The sequence below is a fragment of the Uloborus diversus genome, chromosome 8, assembly GCF_026930045.1.
Source record: "Uloborus diversus isolate 005 chromosome 8, Udiv.v.3.1, whole genome shotgun sequence".
In the NCBI taxonomy this organism is placed as follows: Eukaryota; Metazoa; Arthropoda; class Arachnida; order Araneae; family Uloboridae; genus Uloborus; species Uloborus diversus.
In genome coordinates this window covers 128,816,099-128,833,217 of record NC_072738.1, presented here as the reverse complement: position 1 = coordinate 128,833,217, position 17,119 = coordinate 128,816,099, and the positions used below count along the sequence as shown (strand labels likewise).

General features: G+C 34.7%; 1 protein-coding gene across 1 annotated transcript; it reads left to right on the top strand.

The window, feature by feature from the left end:
* Positions 1-2,566: 2,566 nt before the first annotated feature.
* Positions 2,567-15,530, top strand: LOC129227961 (astacin-like metalloprotease toxin 5). Its single transcript, XM_054862585.1, has 6 exons — positions 2,567-2,636; positions 6,635-6,708; positions 9,946-10,021; positions 11,678-11,792; positions 13,733-13,908; positions 15,262-15,530. The coding sequence occupies exons 1-6, from the start codon at positions 2,567-2,569 to the stop codon at positions 15,495-15,497; spliced, it is 747 nt and encodes a 248-aa protein (XP_054718560.1). The 3' UTR covers positions 15,498-15,530.
* The last annotated feature ends 1,589 nt before the right edge of the window (positions 15,531-17,119 follow it).

Genomic DNA, 17,119 nt, shown 5'->3' with positions numbered 1-17,119 from the left:
TTAGTCGCCCTGTGGTCGGTTTTTTTTCTTAATTAAATAATACTTAAAATAAAGGGAAACAAAATTACACTACGATATTAGTTTAGTTGAGAATTTCCTAGCCAAAACGACTCGATGGATCTTTAACGAGCAGCAAAATAAAAGGACATGGACACTGGTGCCTTTCTACAGATTGAAAATCTACTGACGTCTAACCATTATGCTACCTTGTTGCATGTTTTAATACTACAACTGTGTTCAACCGGTAATAAAAACAGTGTAACCACTAGTGTTACAAAAGAAGGAAAGAAATTCTTCCAGGAACTTTCATGTAATTAAATGAAATGTATACTTCAGTTTTTGATATTATCCTTTTCACAACGATTTTAATGTTTATCTTTTTTATGCTATTTTTTTCTTCAACTTAACAAAATGTAATGAACAAAATCGCTTTTCTTGTAGTTAACCGAATTTCAAACGTGGCAGTTTTTTATCGTAAAATGACAACGTTTAATTGCACAAAATTGCAGATTTCTGAATTACACTTGTTTCAAGGTTTCAAGGAACCCCCTTTTCAATGCAAAATAAGTGAACTTTTGGATGAAAAGGTAGTCTTTTCATCCATGCATTGCATAAGAAAAACCAATGTAAAAAATGAAGTAGAAATTGTTTCATTACCACTTTTCAATATAGACTCAGCTTCCTCTTAGAAAATAAAAGCGTGTACTATCGTAACAACGTTTTCATTGCTATTTTTATATCTTTTGACAATCAAAACATCTAGTTTATTTCCGCTAACTGCATTTAGACTCAACGTATATTTAGCTTATGGCAGCTGCTACCTCACAAATGCCCTTTTACTTTCTATTTGTTTTACTGCTCGGCTGTATTTTTCAAAATTTTGAGCACAATTTATTTATTCTCTAGAACTTTTTCAACTAAAACATTTTTTTTTCATTAATTCATTTAAAGTTGTCCCATGTTAACTTTTCGAATTCTGATAAGAACGATTTTTACTTCCTTTTACAAAAAAGGTAGTATTGTATTCGCGAAAAAAATTTCACTCAAAAATCGACCTTAATTTCCATTTTGCTCACCTCCGAATGAATGCTGAGAACAGCTGCTAATCATTTAATAATTGATTAAATTTCTTGATTTTTTTTTGTAGTTGACTCTTGACATTCTGCTTATTATAATCTGTGAAATATTTTTTCGTTTTGGGATTGACAACACTGACATATAAAGATTAGGAGATAGAGAGTGGCTCATTTTTCCAACCATGAATTCTCGTCTAAAAAGCTAGTTTTTTTTCCTGATTTTTTACAAACTATATAATTTTTAATTAACCATTTCAAACGCTTATGTTTTATTATTGTTTAAACAACATTTTATAATGAAGTTTGTTTCATATTTTATCTTTTTTTTATATGAAATATTAATTTCAAAAATATAAGTCCGGAATATTGGACGTGCCATATCTCTTTTAATTTTTCTCCTACAAACCTGAAATTTTGTCTATAAGATACCCTTTACCATAGTATACTGTGTACCAAATATAAACATTTTTGGTCATGTATTTCATAATTCCGACTGAAGGGGTTAAATCTGGTTCTAATTTGGCCACTGTTGGTGATATTTAGAGAGTAAACTATTGAATCACATTAAAATTACCATAATGGGAAAATGTCATTAAATTGGAGTAAAAGGAAGTCATGTGTGACACACATCAGCTCGTTTTAAAGTACAGAAGTGACGAGCGGTAATGATTAAAGGTCTCATTACCACTCACCCGCCTCCACTTCTCAGAATTACCTTAAATTTGTTTAGAACAATGAGTTTTCTGAGCAGAACCCCTCCCGAAATTTTCAAAGTTTCACATGCTATAAAAACAAGTTGCCAAAAATTTCCTTTTTTATGATAACAAATTATAGTGAACCTTGAAGAAACAAAATTTACTCTAAAATGAGATCAGGCAATTTTTACAAGGCTCTTTTGCAATAACTGCTGCTACACTTTTTCCTGTTGATAACTAACCGCTTGTTGATAACGCTTTATCATCAGTTAGACTTTCTCATAACGATAAAATGACATTCTTGTGAATGTTTGCCATCCTACATAGAAAAATGTGCAGTTGGCCATTTTGGTCAATATGGCCTCATTTGACGCACCGGATCAATCACCCGACTATCAGAAGGAACTCGGCCGTGGCCTAGGGCTTTTACTCGTTCGGGGCTCCGAAACGTTAAAAACATTTTTAGTCATTGGTTAAGTTTCAGGTTTGAAAACAGTGGGGGCCCTGAAAAAGGTGTTTGGCCGAGTTAAGTTGTTCAGTAATCAGGCACTGCTTAGTTCAATAATGTCGAACATTAAAACCGAAATTTGTAGCAGGCGGCTTTAAAAAGTTGTGTAACGAATCAGAAATTCTTTGATAATTACCAATCGAGAAGTTTTCATCGTAAATGTGCTTTTTTTCTGGGAAATGTACCGTATGTTGCTACCGTTTGCATATCAGTAACTGAGAATAAATCTTTGAAAGATAAAATTAGGACTTGTAATTTCTCCTTCTTTGTACGGTTAACTGCTCAAGATGCAGCATTTAAAATTTCTGGTTTCATTTTTTGGTCTTATCTGTGCATTAGGTGTTGAATGCTCAAACTGTAAGTTTCTGTAATTTTATTACTTAAGTGTTTAGCAGATAAATATCTTCTCCTCAAGTAGCCCCATTTTCCATCTTCTTTTGGATACATTTTTTGTTAAATTTTATTTTGCATTATTTCATATGTTTTTCGTAAAATCCACTTTTATCTCTCGTAGTTAGCAGATAACAACTCAGCTGCTCAACATAAGTGACGTACACATTTTTAAATGCTTTTTTAATTAATAAATTTTTATCATGTTTTCGCTCCATTTTAAAGCAATGTAATGCTTAGAATTTGCTCATATTTCATTAAAATATGGATATTTTTGAGAATAAATTAAAATTGGATACTTCCACATTAGCTAAGGAAGCAGCTTGAGATCCGTGTTTGGAATAGTGTATCGTCTGTTCCGCTGTTGACATTTTTCGGCTTTTAACCGGGCACGGATTGCTTCAATGAGAATTTTCTCAAAATAGGACTGAAGGATTCACCAGCTTACGACCTGTGTACTTTCGAACCTTCAATGAGTAGTTACCATTAGATATGGGATTTGCACCCAAAAACTTTAATTGTATGTATTGTTCAAAAATATTGAGAAGCCTTAAGGCAAATGAATTAAGTTTTGACGCTTGGCATTTGTATAAATTAATATATCAACGAAAGCAAGATGCGTCGTAAAGACACACGATAGAGGTGAAACTTTTGTATTACAGGAAAACATTTTGATTATTCATCGATCACTTTTGAATAGTATAGTTTGTGTTTATCATTCATTTAGTTACGTAAAATTATATGCATATGTACTTAAAATATACCACCTGCTCAGCACCTTAGCTCTGGCTTAGGGCGGTAACTTACTACAAAATACCATGCTTTGCCATCAATCTTTGAGTTGAACCGCACCATTGCTGCGGTCACTCATCTGGTGTGCTAATTCTACATTAGCTACCAGTTTGTTTGGCTCTCTCGGCTCCCTAAGAGGTTTTTTGCCCCCAGCTCATGTGATTCCTATTCCGGGCTGATGAGTGCTAAAAAGCTCGAAACTGCAGTCCTCGAATGAATTGCTGAGCTGGTGGTGTATTTTAAGTATTTTTGCTATAGCCCTGGCTTAGGGCGGTAACTTACTACAAAATATATGCATATGTATCACTGTGCTCCACCTTCTTTGTTCTTAAAATTATTGTTTTCTTACACCTGCTAATATTACCGCTCAGCACAGTCTCACTGATAATCAGTGGTAAAAACTACTTAAGGCTTTCACTGCCGGCGTCAATATGAAGAGCTAACGTTTCCGGGCTTATTGACCTTTGCTCTTTTTCCTTAAGACCACGCCCTAATAAGCCCGAAAACGTTATCTCTTCATATTCACAGTGGTGTTCAATCGGCAGAACGCAAAGCTTTGAACCCATCAGACTCCTGCCCGAGTCCCGGCCAAGACATTTTAGGCATATTCTCATCAAAATTGAATATTATATTGAAGAAAATATGTTAAAAACAACACTCGAAATGCTTTGGTTATACACACGTGTTCCAATCTTAGAGCAAGAATTAGTAAATGGAAGGAGCAATACCAATCATTGGCTTGGCAAAAGCCGATCCAAAGATTCCAAGTCACGTGATTCAACAACAACGAATGGTTGGCACGTTTTGCGTGAAACAAGTGAACGAAACCTGATTTCTTCCAATGTTTTGCTTTCAAATCCATCACGTGACTTGGGTTTTGGCTTCACGAATGAGTCTTCATTCCCTCCATTTTATCTCTTTCCAATGGTTCCAATGGTTGCTCTGTTGATAACCAACAGGTGTACTCAACGCAGCACACGCAATCATGGACAGCGAGAAAGAAAGAAAGCGAGAAGAGTGCACGTGCGACTTTTATCACACAAAAGTTTGCCGATCAGAATTTCAAAGTCCTCGCATAAAAAGTTTCATTTTCAACAAACACATGGATACTGGACCACTTCAAATATATTACGTCAGAAAATGATTGTAAACACTCATTGTTGTTAGTCTATGGTGCAGCTCTGGTTAGTGGAGCTGTGACCTTGACTATGTTTACCTGTTTTGAGGGAGTTTAGTGAAAAATAGACTTGTTATTGGCTCGGATTTTAATTGGAATATTTTTGAAAAACTACTAAGAAAATTTCTTCACTCAACTTTGCGCCAATTTCCATCCCTATTTTCCGAAACAGAAAAACATTGTCAGAGACGGAGCTCAACTTCTCAGAGCCTAACAATACGTATGTCACAGTCACTGAGGCATAGATTAATTTTATTACACAACTGTTTATCTTATTAAATGAATAATTAGTTTGTCCTTTTAAGCTTGCAGAGGATTAGATTTCATCGCTTTATTTATTATATATTTCATTACAAACTAAAAAGTTATTTTCTTTTTTTACTTTTAATGTTGTTTTAACTCATAATTCGCTTAGAGTAATCTTATATATCACGTTTAACGATTAGTTTGAAACATATCTGGCAGTTTCCTTTCTAAAAAATGGGAGTAGAAGTTAAAGTAAGATCTATTCATATAAGAAAGATAACACAGATGTGGAGGCTGTGAAGAGGATTGAAGTTGAGGTACAGTTGAACGTATTTGTTAGTTTGTGGGTATATAGTGTTCAAAACTTCTTTATTACTTTGATCAGTCAATGAATGGAGACGCGAAAAAACTCTTCCAAAACAGTAATTTGCGTCAAAAAAAAAAAATAAAAAAAAAAGAAGAATTCTTAAATTTTGAATTCAAATTATGTTTTTCACAATCAGTAGCGGGTTACGTGCGTATAGTTGCGTATGTGTAGGCTTGTGTGTGTACATAGACCTGTGTGAAGTCACGTTGGCGTGTATGTGTGTAAAGATGTGTGTGAGTGTGTATGTGTATGAGCGTTATGTGTAGGACTTGGACGCCACCGACCAGGAGAAGCGGCTTACCGGAGGACAGTCACGCCTGCGGAGGACGGTGGAGTTGATAAAGGAACCAAACATCAAGGACGGTCAAGTGAAAACAATTAGCATTCGTGATTGCTCAAAAAAAAAAAAAAAGAATATATATGTGTGTGTGTGTGTATGTGTGTGCGTGTGTGTATCTAATTTGAATTCTGACTCTTTGAATTCAAATTATGTTTTTCGCAATCACGAGTTGCGACAGGACCCTACTCATTGGAGGCTATTGTTTCTAGAAACGGCTCATGTCCTACCAAGCCAGCCCCTCCTCCCGGGCAGTTACGTGTGTGTATGTATGTAAGGACTTGTTTGTGTGCAGAGGTATGTTTATGTAGGAGTGTCTGAGCTGAATAACATGTAGTGAGGTAAAATTTAAGCAGTTAAATTTATTCGTATTAATTATTTTAATATGGGTGTAAACAGTGCCACAGTGTATAGTGGACCTCACCATAGAGAATAAACTACATTATGATTAATTTTATTTTTCGATTTACCTATTTATTGGCGTTTTACTGTTTCTAAATATTTTTGAACTTCTTTTTCAGCAGTAGTTTAAAATTTCAATAAAAGAATATTTTGGGACTTTATTTCAACACTAGATGGCAGCAGCAAAAATTACTCAACATTTTGTTCTCTGAAATGTGTCCAATTTCTTTATAAAATATTATTACAATACAAAACTTGTGAAAATAATTTGGGCAGTTGTTTTGGAGAATTGAACAAACTACACTACAATTTAAAATGTCCTTGGCCATTCCCTCGAGAGCGATTCTGCACACCCCACACATACTGCGGAGTACCCTTCAGGAGATAGAGATTTCAGTAGCGCAGTGAGTCCGTGTTACTGTTATGCCCTTTATAAAGACACGGCACCACTGAATAATGTGTGTGTGTTTTACTTTTTACAAATTGAAAGAAGTAATGTTTTTTTTTTCTTTTTTTCAACATCAGAGAACTTAAAGAAACAAAACCTTGTATTATTTGGTGCTGCCATCTATGTGATGTTTTTAAGTCCAGTTCTCAGAATATAAATATGAAAACAAATTTTTGTTTTTATTGTTTTCATTTAGATAAAGCAAAGACTGATAATGACATTTTTCAAGGATACTTTGAAGGGGATATCATTGGAATCTCTCACGAAAACGTATGTGGAATTACTTTCAATAGATAATCAGTTAAATTAATTCTTTTTTACATCCTAACGCAATGCATTCTCTCAATCTTTTTTCAGCTATGTGCATCATGATTTTATCTTTAAACACCTGAGATTCATTTTGCGATAACCAGATCTTTCAAGGTTCAAAGGTTCAAGACAACAGTTTTCCCATGACGCAGACTAGTCAAGTTTTAGAAAACTCTTTGTCTTGTTTTTTTTTTTTTTTTTTTTTTTCCACTTTCATGTGACTAACATTCAAAATTTTTCGACTGACATTCAAAATCTCATCTCATTTCTTTCAGCAGATTTCGTGATCTCGCGATATCGTACGGGCTATTACTTCTGAAAGTCAAGGACAAAGAAATCAATATTTTAAGCAGAGACGATTAGAAAAAGAAAACGAAGATTTTTGCACTGAGTTTAGGTTTTAAAATATAGTCGAACTCGTTAATAACGAACATGAAGGGACCGTCATATTAACTCGCTATAACCAAGTGCTCGTGAAAAACGAGTTTGGCAAAATAATCATGAAAATTCAAACATGCTTCTTTTTCAATTATTATTTTTTGTATAGTACCAAAGAAATGCGTTGATTTCTCTTTGAACTGTTTTATTTTCTCTTTCTTGACTGTCTCTTGTGTCTCATGACCCATTGTAGGTGATTATTTCAAAGACATCCATACAACTATGGTATCCTAAAAATTGGAGAATGGAAATTTTTTGTTAAAACATTTTACCAACAACAAAACTTTCTTACGTACATTGGTTGTTCCATAAAAGTAAATGGACGTGAATTTTCTAAAAAATATTCTTGGAAGATCTATTGTAAGTAACTTCAGCTTTTTTTTTTATCCTGAAAAAGAAGATGTTGCATCATTGTCCAAAACAGATAGATACATAGTCATTAAGTTTCTTCATCCAGTGACCGGTACAGCCACAGAAAGAGTCGCTTTGAAAATGAAATCGACAGAAATATTTCTAGCAATCATAATCTTTACTAGTGTAAATTAAATTCGTTTAAAATTTTATGGTATTTCCTTAGCTGTAATTATTACAGGTACCTTCTAATGACATCTCATTAGACATGAAATTATTTCAGCATCATTTCTACAACCTTTTCCTCTTTTATGATGAGCAAAACCTTCTTCATGAGGGGAGGTTTGATCCAGTTTGGATGCTCACGAAAGTGTGGGAAAGATAACAGCTTCTGCAGGGTGTATCAGCACAGCGTTTACAGACTTTCAGGGCAGATAGAGTACGCCTAGACGATGGGAAACCACACTGCAATTCTTGGTCGGAAACGCTCTCCTAGAGCAGTAGTGACGATACAGATCACCAAAAAGACAAGACACGAAAGAGAGAAGAAAACATGTTTATTATCCTTAGTACAGCAAAAAACTAAGAAAAAGGAACATGAAGAAGCCAACCATTGTGATCAAAGTAGGTGCTCGAAATTACGACCCCAGGCCGTGATGCATGCCTCACATCTCCGACGCATTGAAGATCGAACGTCAAAGCGAGCGCGGAAACAAAAACCGCGTGTGCAAATGCACCGTCGTCTGATGTTTCGGTTTATGTAACGACATCTATCGTGTACACCCATAGAATAAAGAAATTGCATAGAGAGACTCCGCTATACAAAGAAATTGAAGGCGGAAGTTGCACCGCTATATCCCAAGATCCTTAGTTTCTCGCTAAATATATTGAGATACATTTAGATTCAAAACATTCCATTATTGGATCTCAACTGGTAGTTAACTCAAGTTTAGATATTGTTGGAAGTTTATGAAGCACGTTTTAGAAATTGTATTAACCCATTAACAATCGGATAATTTTCAAGAAAACGGTCATAAAAGTGTCTATTTTTTTATTTAAGAAAATTATATGAAAATAAGTGTATGAACAACATGTGAATTCCATTTTTCATTTTCAATATTTTTTAGATTGAAATTCAAAAAAAAAAAAAAAAAATACAATTTTATGAAAAGTTAACAAGCAAAGCCCAAGCAAGCAGCGAAAATTTAAGAAATATGTCTTTTAAACATTAAAAAAAAATTATTAATCTTTTATGTAATATAAGTAAAGATAAGTAAATTTTTCTTGTGTGGTAAATTTCAAAGCTTGAGATACAGAGGTCAATGTCACAATCTAGTAAGTTAGTACTAAAATTCCTTCCTGCATCTCTGCAATCACATTTAAAATCCGCAATTTCGTTTAAAATTGGCTGGTGCTGCCATCTAGTGTATAAAAAAAATACAATGTATTCCGGGTCTTAGAAATGAATTGATTTTAATCGTTTCGTCGAGTTAATATTGCACAACCCAGAACAGCAATATCACGGGTGCGAGAAATGAAGATCGAAACCCCAGCCCGGCATATTCACGGGAGCGAGAGGCAAGGGGTTAAAACATAAATTAAAATGCAAACCAATCCGCCATCTACTTTATTCGGTCCCTTAGCGAGATTGGTGAAAATCATTTTCGCGAAGCGACCATGTTATCATAATCCCACTCATCATTGCACCGCTGTATCCCATAATTCCGGCTTCATTTCCATCTCCTTTTTACCTTAGACGGGGCCTATCTAGGTTAATTTCTTTACTCTATGTGTACACCAGACAAAAACTTACCAGCAACTTTGCTACATTAAAAATAATAAACATGTTTCCTCCTCTCATTTGAGTCCTGTCTTTCTTGTGCCTTGTGTCGTCACTATCGCGTCAGGAAAGCGTTTCCGACCATGCATTGCTATTGATTTCCCATCGCCTAGGTGAACTCTATCGGCCCTAAAAGTCGGTAAACACTGTACTGATACACCCTGTATTGGCCACTAATGCTACCGAAATTGTCTTACCAAAGGTCTTAACTTAACTAATTTTGTGTGAACCTGGACTTACTTGGTTCTAGCATCAAGGTACTCGATTACTCCAGTAAAAACTTTTATGCATCACTTAATCAACAGTGTAAAAAGTTGCCAGATACCACAAGGAAACAAAAAATGTCAATTGGAAAATTTTGTAACGGTCAGGAAAAAATAGAAAAAAATATTTCTAAAAACTGGGTCAAACCACCATAGTTTTCCCCTACGTTATGCACGTAATTTGTGGGAGTTTTTCAAAAACTTCAGTTTCAAAAAAAATTTCAGTACTTTAATTGCTGTTTTAGATTGCTATGTACGTATTGATAAAAATATATTTTTCATTTATTGAGAAATTACTGATTTTAGGACAGAAATGCTGTAGTTGCAGAGAAAAGGAAATGGCCTAATGCTGAAATTCCTTTCGTGATTGACTCCAAATTGAGTAAGTAAACTAATATTTTTTCTTTTTAGATGTGTGAAGAATCCCCAGATTTATTAATTGTTTTCTTAAATTCACTCTTTCGTGAAATTGAGCTTTTGATGTCTTTTAGCAACTTTTCAAATCAAACTTTGATACAAATATTATCTTTTCAAAAATAGCAATAATTCACATAACATTCGGCAAAAAAAGTATTTCAGAAAGTAGGGGTGGATCCAGGTTTGGAGGGGGTCATTTCCAGAAAGGGGGTCATAAGTGTCCTTTTGGTGGGGGGGGGGGAATTAATGGGGGATCTTAGGCATATTTTTGGAAATATAAATCCACAAAACGCAACTTTAGGCTATCTTTTGTTGACAAAAGGGGGAGGGGGTAATGTCCCATGACCCTCCCCCCCATCTGGATCTGCATCTGTCAGAGAGTGAACAGCGTTAACTCGTACATAATTGATTTCTGGGGATTCAAGTGATTCTTTTTCACCAGAAATACTAAACCGAAAGTCAAAACAGATACCACAAAACAGTTCCGATAAAATTTCGAAAGTAAAATATAGTGTAATCACGTTTAATACGTAATAGCAACCACAACAACAGCAGTAATAACAATACGTAATAGTAAAAGCAACAACAACAATAATAATAACACTACTCAACAAAAAAGAACTTTTTGTCTGCATCCTGGTTTTAAATACTCAATTTATACTAATTTTGGGTCGAGAAAAACGAATATGGTAGTGGATTTTTTTTTTTATTAGCTCTTGCTTTCAAGATACATAAAAGACCACTGGACAAGGATGCACATCAACCACACATTGATTTAAAGGTAATGTTAAAAATTAAAAAAAAAAAAATCTGTGCAATAAATGTTATTAAATAAGTCCTGTTTTATTAAACAATGCTTATTTTTTGAAAAGCAGTGGTTGCCTTTAGCATATTGCTGTAAATGCTTCATTTTCGATTGCTTTTTGTACGTCAAAGAAGGACCATTTCTTGTAATAGTTCAGCAGCATTTGCTGAGAATTAACTCAGTCCAATGACCCTGATATCTGCGTTCCATAGCAAAGATATCTTGGTGAAACTTTTCCGCATGCTCACTGCTCATAGCTTTAGTTTTCAAACAAAATATTATGGAAGTAGTGAACAAAATAGCCCGTTTCAGAGAAACATCATTCATCAATGGTCACAGAACTTCCACCATGATAATGAGGATAATGCATAATCCACCATGATAATTCCAATATGAGTTAGAGGGACCATACCCCCTACTAACTCATATTTTTTGTTCAATTTTTCAACCACTGTTTCATACCATCCTACTCTAACGAGTGTTATTTATGATCATGCTTGTGTATTTTAAATTTTGGGTGGTTATTTGTTTTGTATTGTTTCACTGCATGTACATACCAAATTTCATTAAAATCGGTCCAGTAGTTCTGGAGATAATAGACCAAATCTAAAAATTCTCTTAATTTCTTACACCAGTGTAACTATTTTTGAGCCGGATGCATTTTTGATGATGACTAGTGTAATTTGTTCTTCATTCTCCGGTGTGTGTTCATTCTCTAGTAAAGAACAAGTGAGATAATATATTTCTAAAAAGATGTTGTACTAATCGTTACATTGATGTATGCAACACATTTTGATCGTTTATCTTTCTGCTTAGAGAATGTAAAGCCCATGATCAGAGCAGCTATGAGTCACATCATGAACGAAACCTGCATACGTTTTGTGAAACGAAAAGAAGAAACTCAGTATTTAAATATAGTGCGAGGAAATGGGTAAATATAGAAATTTGTTGCTACAGTCTAGTTTTTACGTTTATCAGCAATCCGAGCATGCATTATATACATTTCGATATGGTTTATTTCAGTTCGTTTATAAAGTCAATATTGATGCAAATATAGGAAATATTTGAAAATAAATTCTTAGTTGGTATTATTCTTTTTTTTTTCATGCATAAAAATAAATTGCTTAAAAATAATAAAAAATCATTTTTCATTTTTGACCAGAATCACGTGACTATTAGGCTACTGTACGGTTTAACTTGCGTCAAGTGGTTTCGCAGCAATTGTATTTCTTGCGAAACTTGAGTTGAACGCGCCATCTTAAAAAATGCCCAAATCGTCTAAAGAAGTTTTCACTTCAAAAATATTATTTAAGCTTAAAAATGTTTTCTGAAGAAGAAATGCACTGCCCCCAGTAAGGATCAAAACTCATGCTCACTCAGGAATCGGATTATGAGACTCACGCGCTACTTACAGCGTTACTGGTATACGATGTATTCCAAATGTTGGTGAGATGAGGTGACGATGTCGCCAAATGAAGAGAATGGTTTTTCCCCCACCTCAAGAATGCTCAACGCAGTTTTCACTGAAAGTTTTCACTGAAAAAAAACGAGCTGATGTGTGCATCACATGATTTCCTTTTACTACAATTTCATGTCATTTCCCCATTATTGGCAATTTTAATGTGATTCAATAGTTTACTCTCTAAATATCACCAACAGTTTCCAAATTGAAACCAAATTAAAAATTTAAAAAAAATTCGCCAAATTTTTCGCTAATTTGGCGTCAAGACTTGACGACCAAAAGATTGGCGATATATCGCCAAGTGTCGGACAAATTATAACACCACAAGAGTTTACATCGAACACACACATACATACATACATACGTACATACAGACGTCACGAGAAAACTCGTTGTAATTAACTCGGGAATCGTTAAAATGGATATCTCGCGGGTCTATACTTTAGGCACTTATCCACGTGTGGTCGAGTTGAAAAAAAAAAAAAAAAAAAAAAAAAAAAAACTCAACATTCATTCGGGGGTGAGCAAAATGGAAATTAAGGTCGATTTTTGAGTGGAAATTTTTTCGCGGATACAATACTTCCTTTTTGGAAAATAGAAGTAAAAAAGTGTGATAAAAAATGAGGGGAGTTCTGCATTTGGCGCCTTTAGTGCCTTCCCCCAGGGCTGCAGAGTCAGAGGGAAAATGACCAACTCCGACTGCAGAAATTTTAGAACAATCGACTCCGACTCCTCTACCCCAAAAGTAGTCCGACTGCACCACAAGCACTGGCATAGTTGCTGACTTAAGAGGTAAAATGACTGACTCTCCGACTCTTGGAACTTTACGTCTTCGACTCCTGACTCCGATTCCTTTACCCAAAAATCAGTCGGACTCGAACTCCACATCCCCTGCCATCACGATGACATACCGCGCTATACGAGTAAGTGAAGAGTGATAGTATTTTTAGTCTTGAAAACTTAAAAAAAAAGTGTGGGGTTGCCTATATATATCATCTGAAAGACAGTTTAAGTAGATAAGAGTTTATATTTTAATTCTGTCTTCTTCAAATACACTCTTATTTAAACATTTTTAATACTGCGAAATTTTGTTTTCGAATATTCAATGATTTTGTCATTTTTTTCTAGTGAAAATTTCGCCGAGTTTGGCTAGAGTGAATGTTTGTTTTCAGGATATCTTCATTATTCTTAAATAATATTTATTTTTCTAATTCCTATTACTGCAAAAAAAAAAAAAAAAAAAAAGTTCAACAATAGTTTTAATCGAAGAACAAAGATGAAATCCAGTTATTTGTTCTGACTTTTGTCATTTGACTTTTGTCACGATGCCGATGTGCACCTCCCAAAACTCAATATCTAAGTACGCACCAGCTTACGTTTTACTATTCTTCTTCTTCCTCCCTCTTTAGGTGCTACTCTCATGTTGGAAGAACATCAGGTGCTCAGCCACTGTCTCTTGGGCCTCAATGCTGGCAGTTTGGAACAGTTTTGCACGAACTTGGACATGCAATTGGCTTCTTCCACGAACATTCCCGTTCGGATCGGGATGATTACATTGACATTCATTACGAAAACATACAACCAGGTACGTTCTTGGAACCGTAAATTTTCATTCTTTATCCAGTCATTTGTAAGCGAATCTCTTCTCATCCAAATAGGGAATTTCCAATCAACCTCCTCTAACGAACAGGATAGTAGGTAGCGGATCCGTGACGTGCCTGGATCCATGCCACATCGCGAAAGAACTTGTAAAAATTAAAATTCTTTTACTGTAATGGAACTATCAAGAGCGAAGAGTTTGTAATTTTTGAATGTGTATGTTCTCTTGAATATCCTCTCCTGAATGCGTCGGCCCTCTTTGGGCCATTCACAGGCAGTCGTTAAAAATACATTTTTTTTATATATTTTCAGTCAAAAAAATGAAACTCCTTTCAAAAATAAAGTTTATTAAACTGCGCTTTCCCTAAAATGAAAGCCAGCACGTGTGAAAGAAGCTAAAACGTGAGAATTCAGGTGTGTACAAAATAAATACAAACATCACAATAAGGTAAGATCAAGTATCAGTAAAGGTTTTAATACTTTGAATTACAGTACACACCGAAAACATTAAATTTGAATCCGAAACTATTATAGGTGTGTTATAAAATATCTATGAATAATCTTAGTAATACATAAAATTTTCATATTCAGTATAAAAAAAATCTACAAGTACACCAAATCTATCATTTGATCAAAATCGGAGATGGTGGGTGGCATTTTCAAAAAACTCTGGATGATTTGGCATGGAATGACACTGGGGAAATTACATGAAATTTTCCATCATAACTTTTTTAAACTAAGTTTTTTAGAAATAAATTATAGCCTATGTTGCATCCTGATGATGCAGCTGTGGTGACAAAATGTTTAAAATGGGTCCAGTATTTTTGAAGGTTACCCCGGACATACTTACATACAGAAGTAGCCTTTTATGTATAAAGATGTATTGTAATAACAGGTACCGCCAAATTTAGCATGACTTTTTTAATACTCAAGTATCAAAATAATGTTTTGCTTCACCATGTACAATAAGTTTGTAGGAGCGGTGGGGGGAGGGGGGTTAAATAAATTTCGTGGCCAGTGTCTTTAAGAATCGCAGTCGGGTCTTGCTGATAAAACAATTTGTTTCTATTTTGCCCCAACTAACCCTATCAGTCCATATCTGTAACATATCATTCGATTTCCATTTGTAGTAGCATAACTTCGATTTAACGGTACCCGATTTAACGATTTTCTCAATTTAATGATACATTTCACTGATCCGGATTTGACTGCATTAAATGTCTATGCCTATGCTCCTCGATTTAACGATATTCTTTATCTATTGATAACTTTTTCCGGTCCTTTGAAAATCGTTAAATCGAGATTATACTGTAGTTGTTTTAATGATGATGTCTTTCAGGTATGGAGTACCAATTCGTTAAGATGAATCCGAAACAGCACGAACTGCTCACGCCATTCGATTATGATTCGATAATGATGTACGGTGAAACTATCTTCAGCAAGAAACTGAAGAACCCAGCGGAGAAGTTGAAGACAATAACTGCAAAGGATGGAAGAACATTGCATGACGTTAGTGCAAAAACCGGTCTTAGTGAAAGTGATATTCTCAGGATTTCTAAGCTGTATAATTGCTAAAGTTTGTTTCGTTTTTGGTTAAATAAAATGCTTCAAAAACATGTCATAAAGTTTTTAAAGTGGCTCATTTTTAAATCCGTTCAGAAGCGATACAAGTCGGATGAAAAATTTTTCGTCGGCGTTCAAGCAAAGATTACCAAGTGTGACAACTACTTTTTGACTTCAAACGCTATTTGACCACAAGTGTTGTAATGAAAAACAGCACAACTTATTTACAGATGACTAACTTATGTAGAAAGTTTACTCGTATCATTGCATAAATGGATATGTCGGGAAATAAAGAAATAATCAATCAGTAATTCTAATAGATAGCAATAGTTTGAGCCTTGCGTGCACCTCCATTGCATAAATGACTATGTCATGAAATGATTAATCTGTAACCCTAATCAACTGCTATCGTTTGTGCCTTTCGTTTTCACTTAACAACAAATTGCTTAAACGGGCACTAAGAACGACTAAGTTATCTAAGGTATACGACAATAATGGCAATCTATTAAAAAACTTCTTTACCTACCAAAATGGTTACACTACCTGGTGAATTTTTTGGAGCTCGTAAGTTCGAAAATGATACCACTAGAGATCAAAATCATCACCATGGAAACAGTGGCCCGTTTTTGCCCCCTTGGCACAAAGTTGTACCATTTTACACACGCATGCGGTAACATTTCATATATAACATTCAATTAATAATAAATCAAACACAGAACCGTAAACTGCATACTCTCTAAACGAAAGAAAAAGTAAACATTTCTGCCTGGAATTAGCTTAAATTAAAAATGCTTTTATTATCTGAAAACAAATATCAACATTTTAAATCAGAACCAGTAGTCATGCACCGATATATAACGACTAAACATTTTTCCAAATCAAACATTTTAGAAAGAACGTTGCAATAGCGCCTGTTATATGATATTTTAATTAATTTACTGAGCTTGGTTCCATAAAAACTGAGAAAGTAACGACTTTTTTAAGCTGTCAAATTATTTCAATTTAACTCATTTTAATAAGCTGAATCATTTAGAATCATTAGGCTTGCTTAAGGTAAGCCTTGAACTTTGGTTTTCTAAAAATAATCCCTATACAGCTCCTCCAATACTCGTAGATACTTCAAGTAAACTTCAACTTGTAAATGTGAAGGAAATATTTCTCCCTCATATGTTCAAATTAATGTGAAAAATGAGCTTAAAATTGGAATAGAGAAAGAAACAAACCGAATTTTTAAAAATAAAATGCTTAAAGGTGCATACTTCTGTGCTACGAACTAATTTTGTGCCAAGGGGTGAACCGTCTATGCGCCATGCGCGTAACAGAGATTCAGACACACAGACTTTCAGAGACTCACTACCGAGACTAGTCAGACACAGGGCCGGCTCTGCCGAGGGCTGTGGAGTCGGAGTCGAAGACTCGGAGGCGGACTGATTTTGTGGTAAAGGAGTCGGAGTCGTTCGAAAACATGCCGACTCCAACTTTGGTTTTTTTATTTCCATATCCAAGGACTGGTACACACTCTAAATCATTATTATTATTATTAACATTTTTTTTAGCAATAAAGCAATGAATCTTATGGCTCTGAAACAGATATTCATACTCTTAAGAAAATTTTCAATTTCGAAATTTGTCGC

Excerpts from the sequence above, each read along its gene's own strand:
- LOC129227961 (XM_054862585.1), top strand. The coding sequence starts at position 2,567 with ATGCAGCATTTAAAATTTCTGGTTTCATTTTTTGGTCTTATCTGTGCA. Across the intron at positions 10,022-11,677 it reads CGTGATTGACTCCAAATTGA|AGAATGTAAAGCCCATGATC; the intron begins GTAAGTAAACTA and ends CTTTCTGCTTAG. Across the intron at positions 11,793-13,732 it reads AATATAGTGCGAGGAAATGG|GTGCTACTCTCATGTTGGAA; the intron begins GTAAATATAGAA and ends CTCCCTCTTTAG.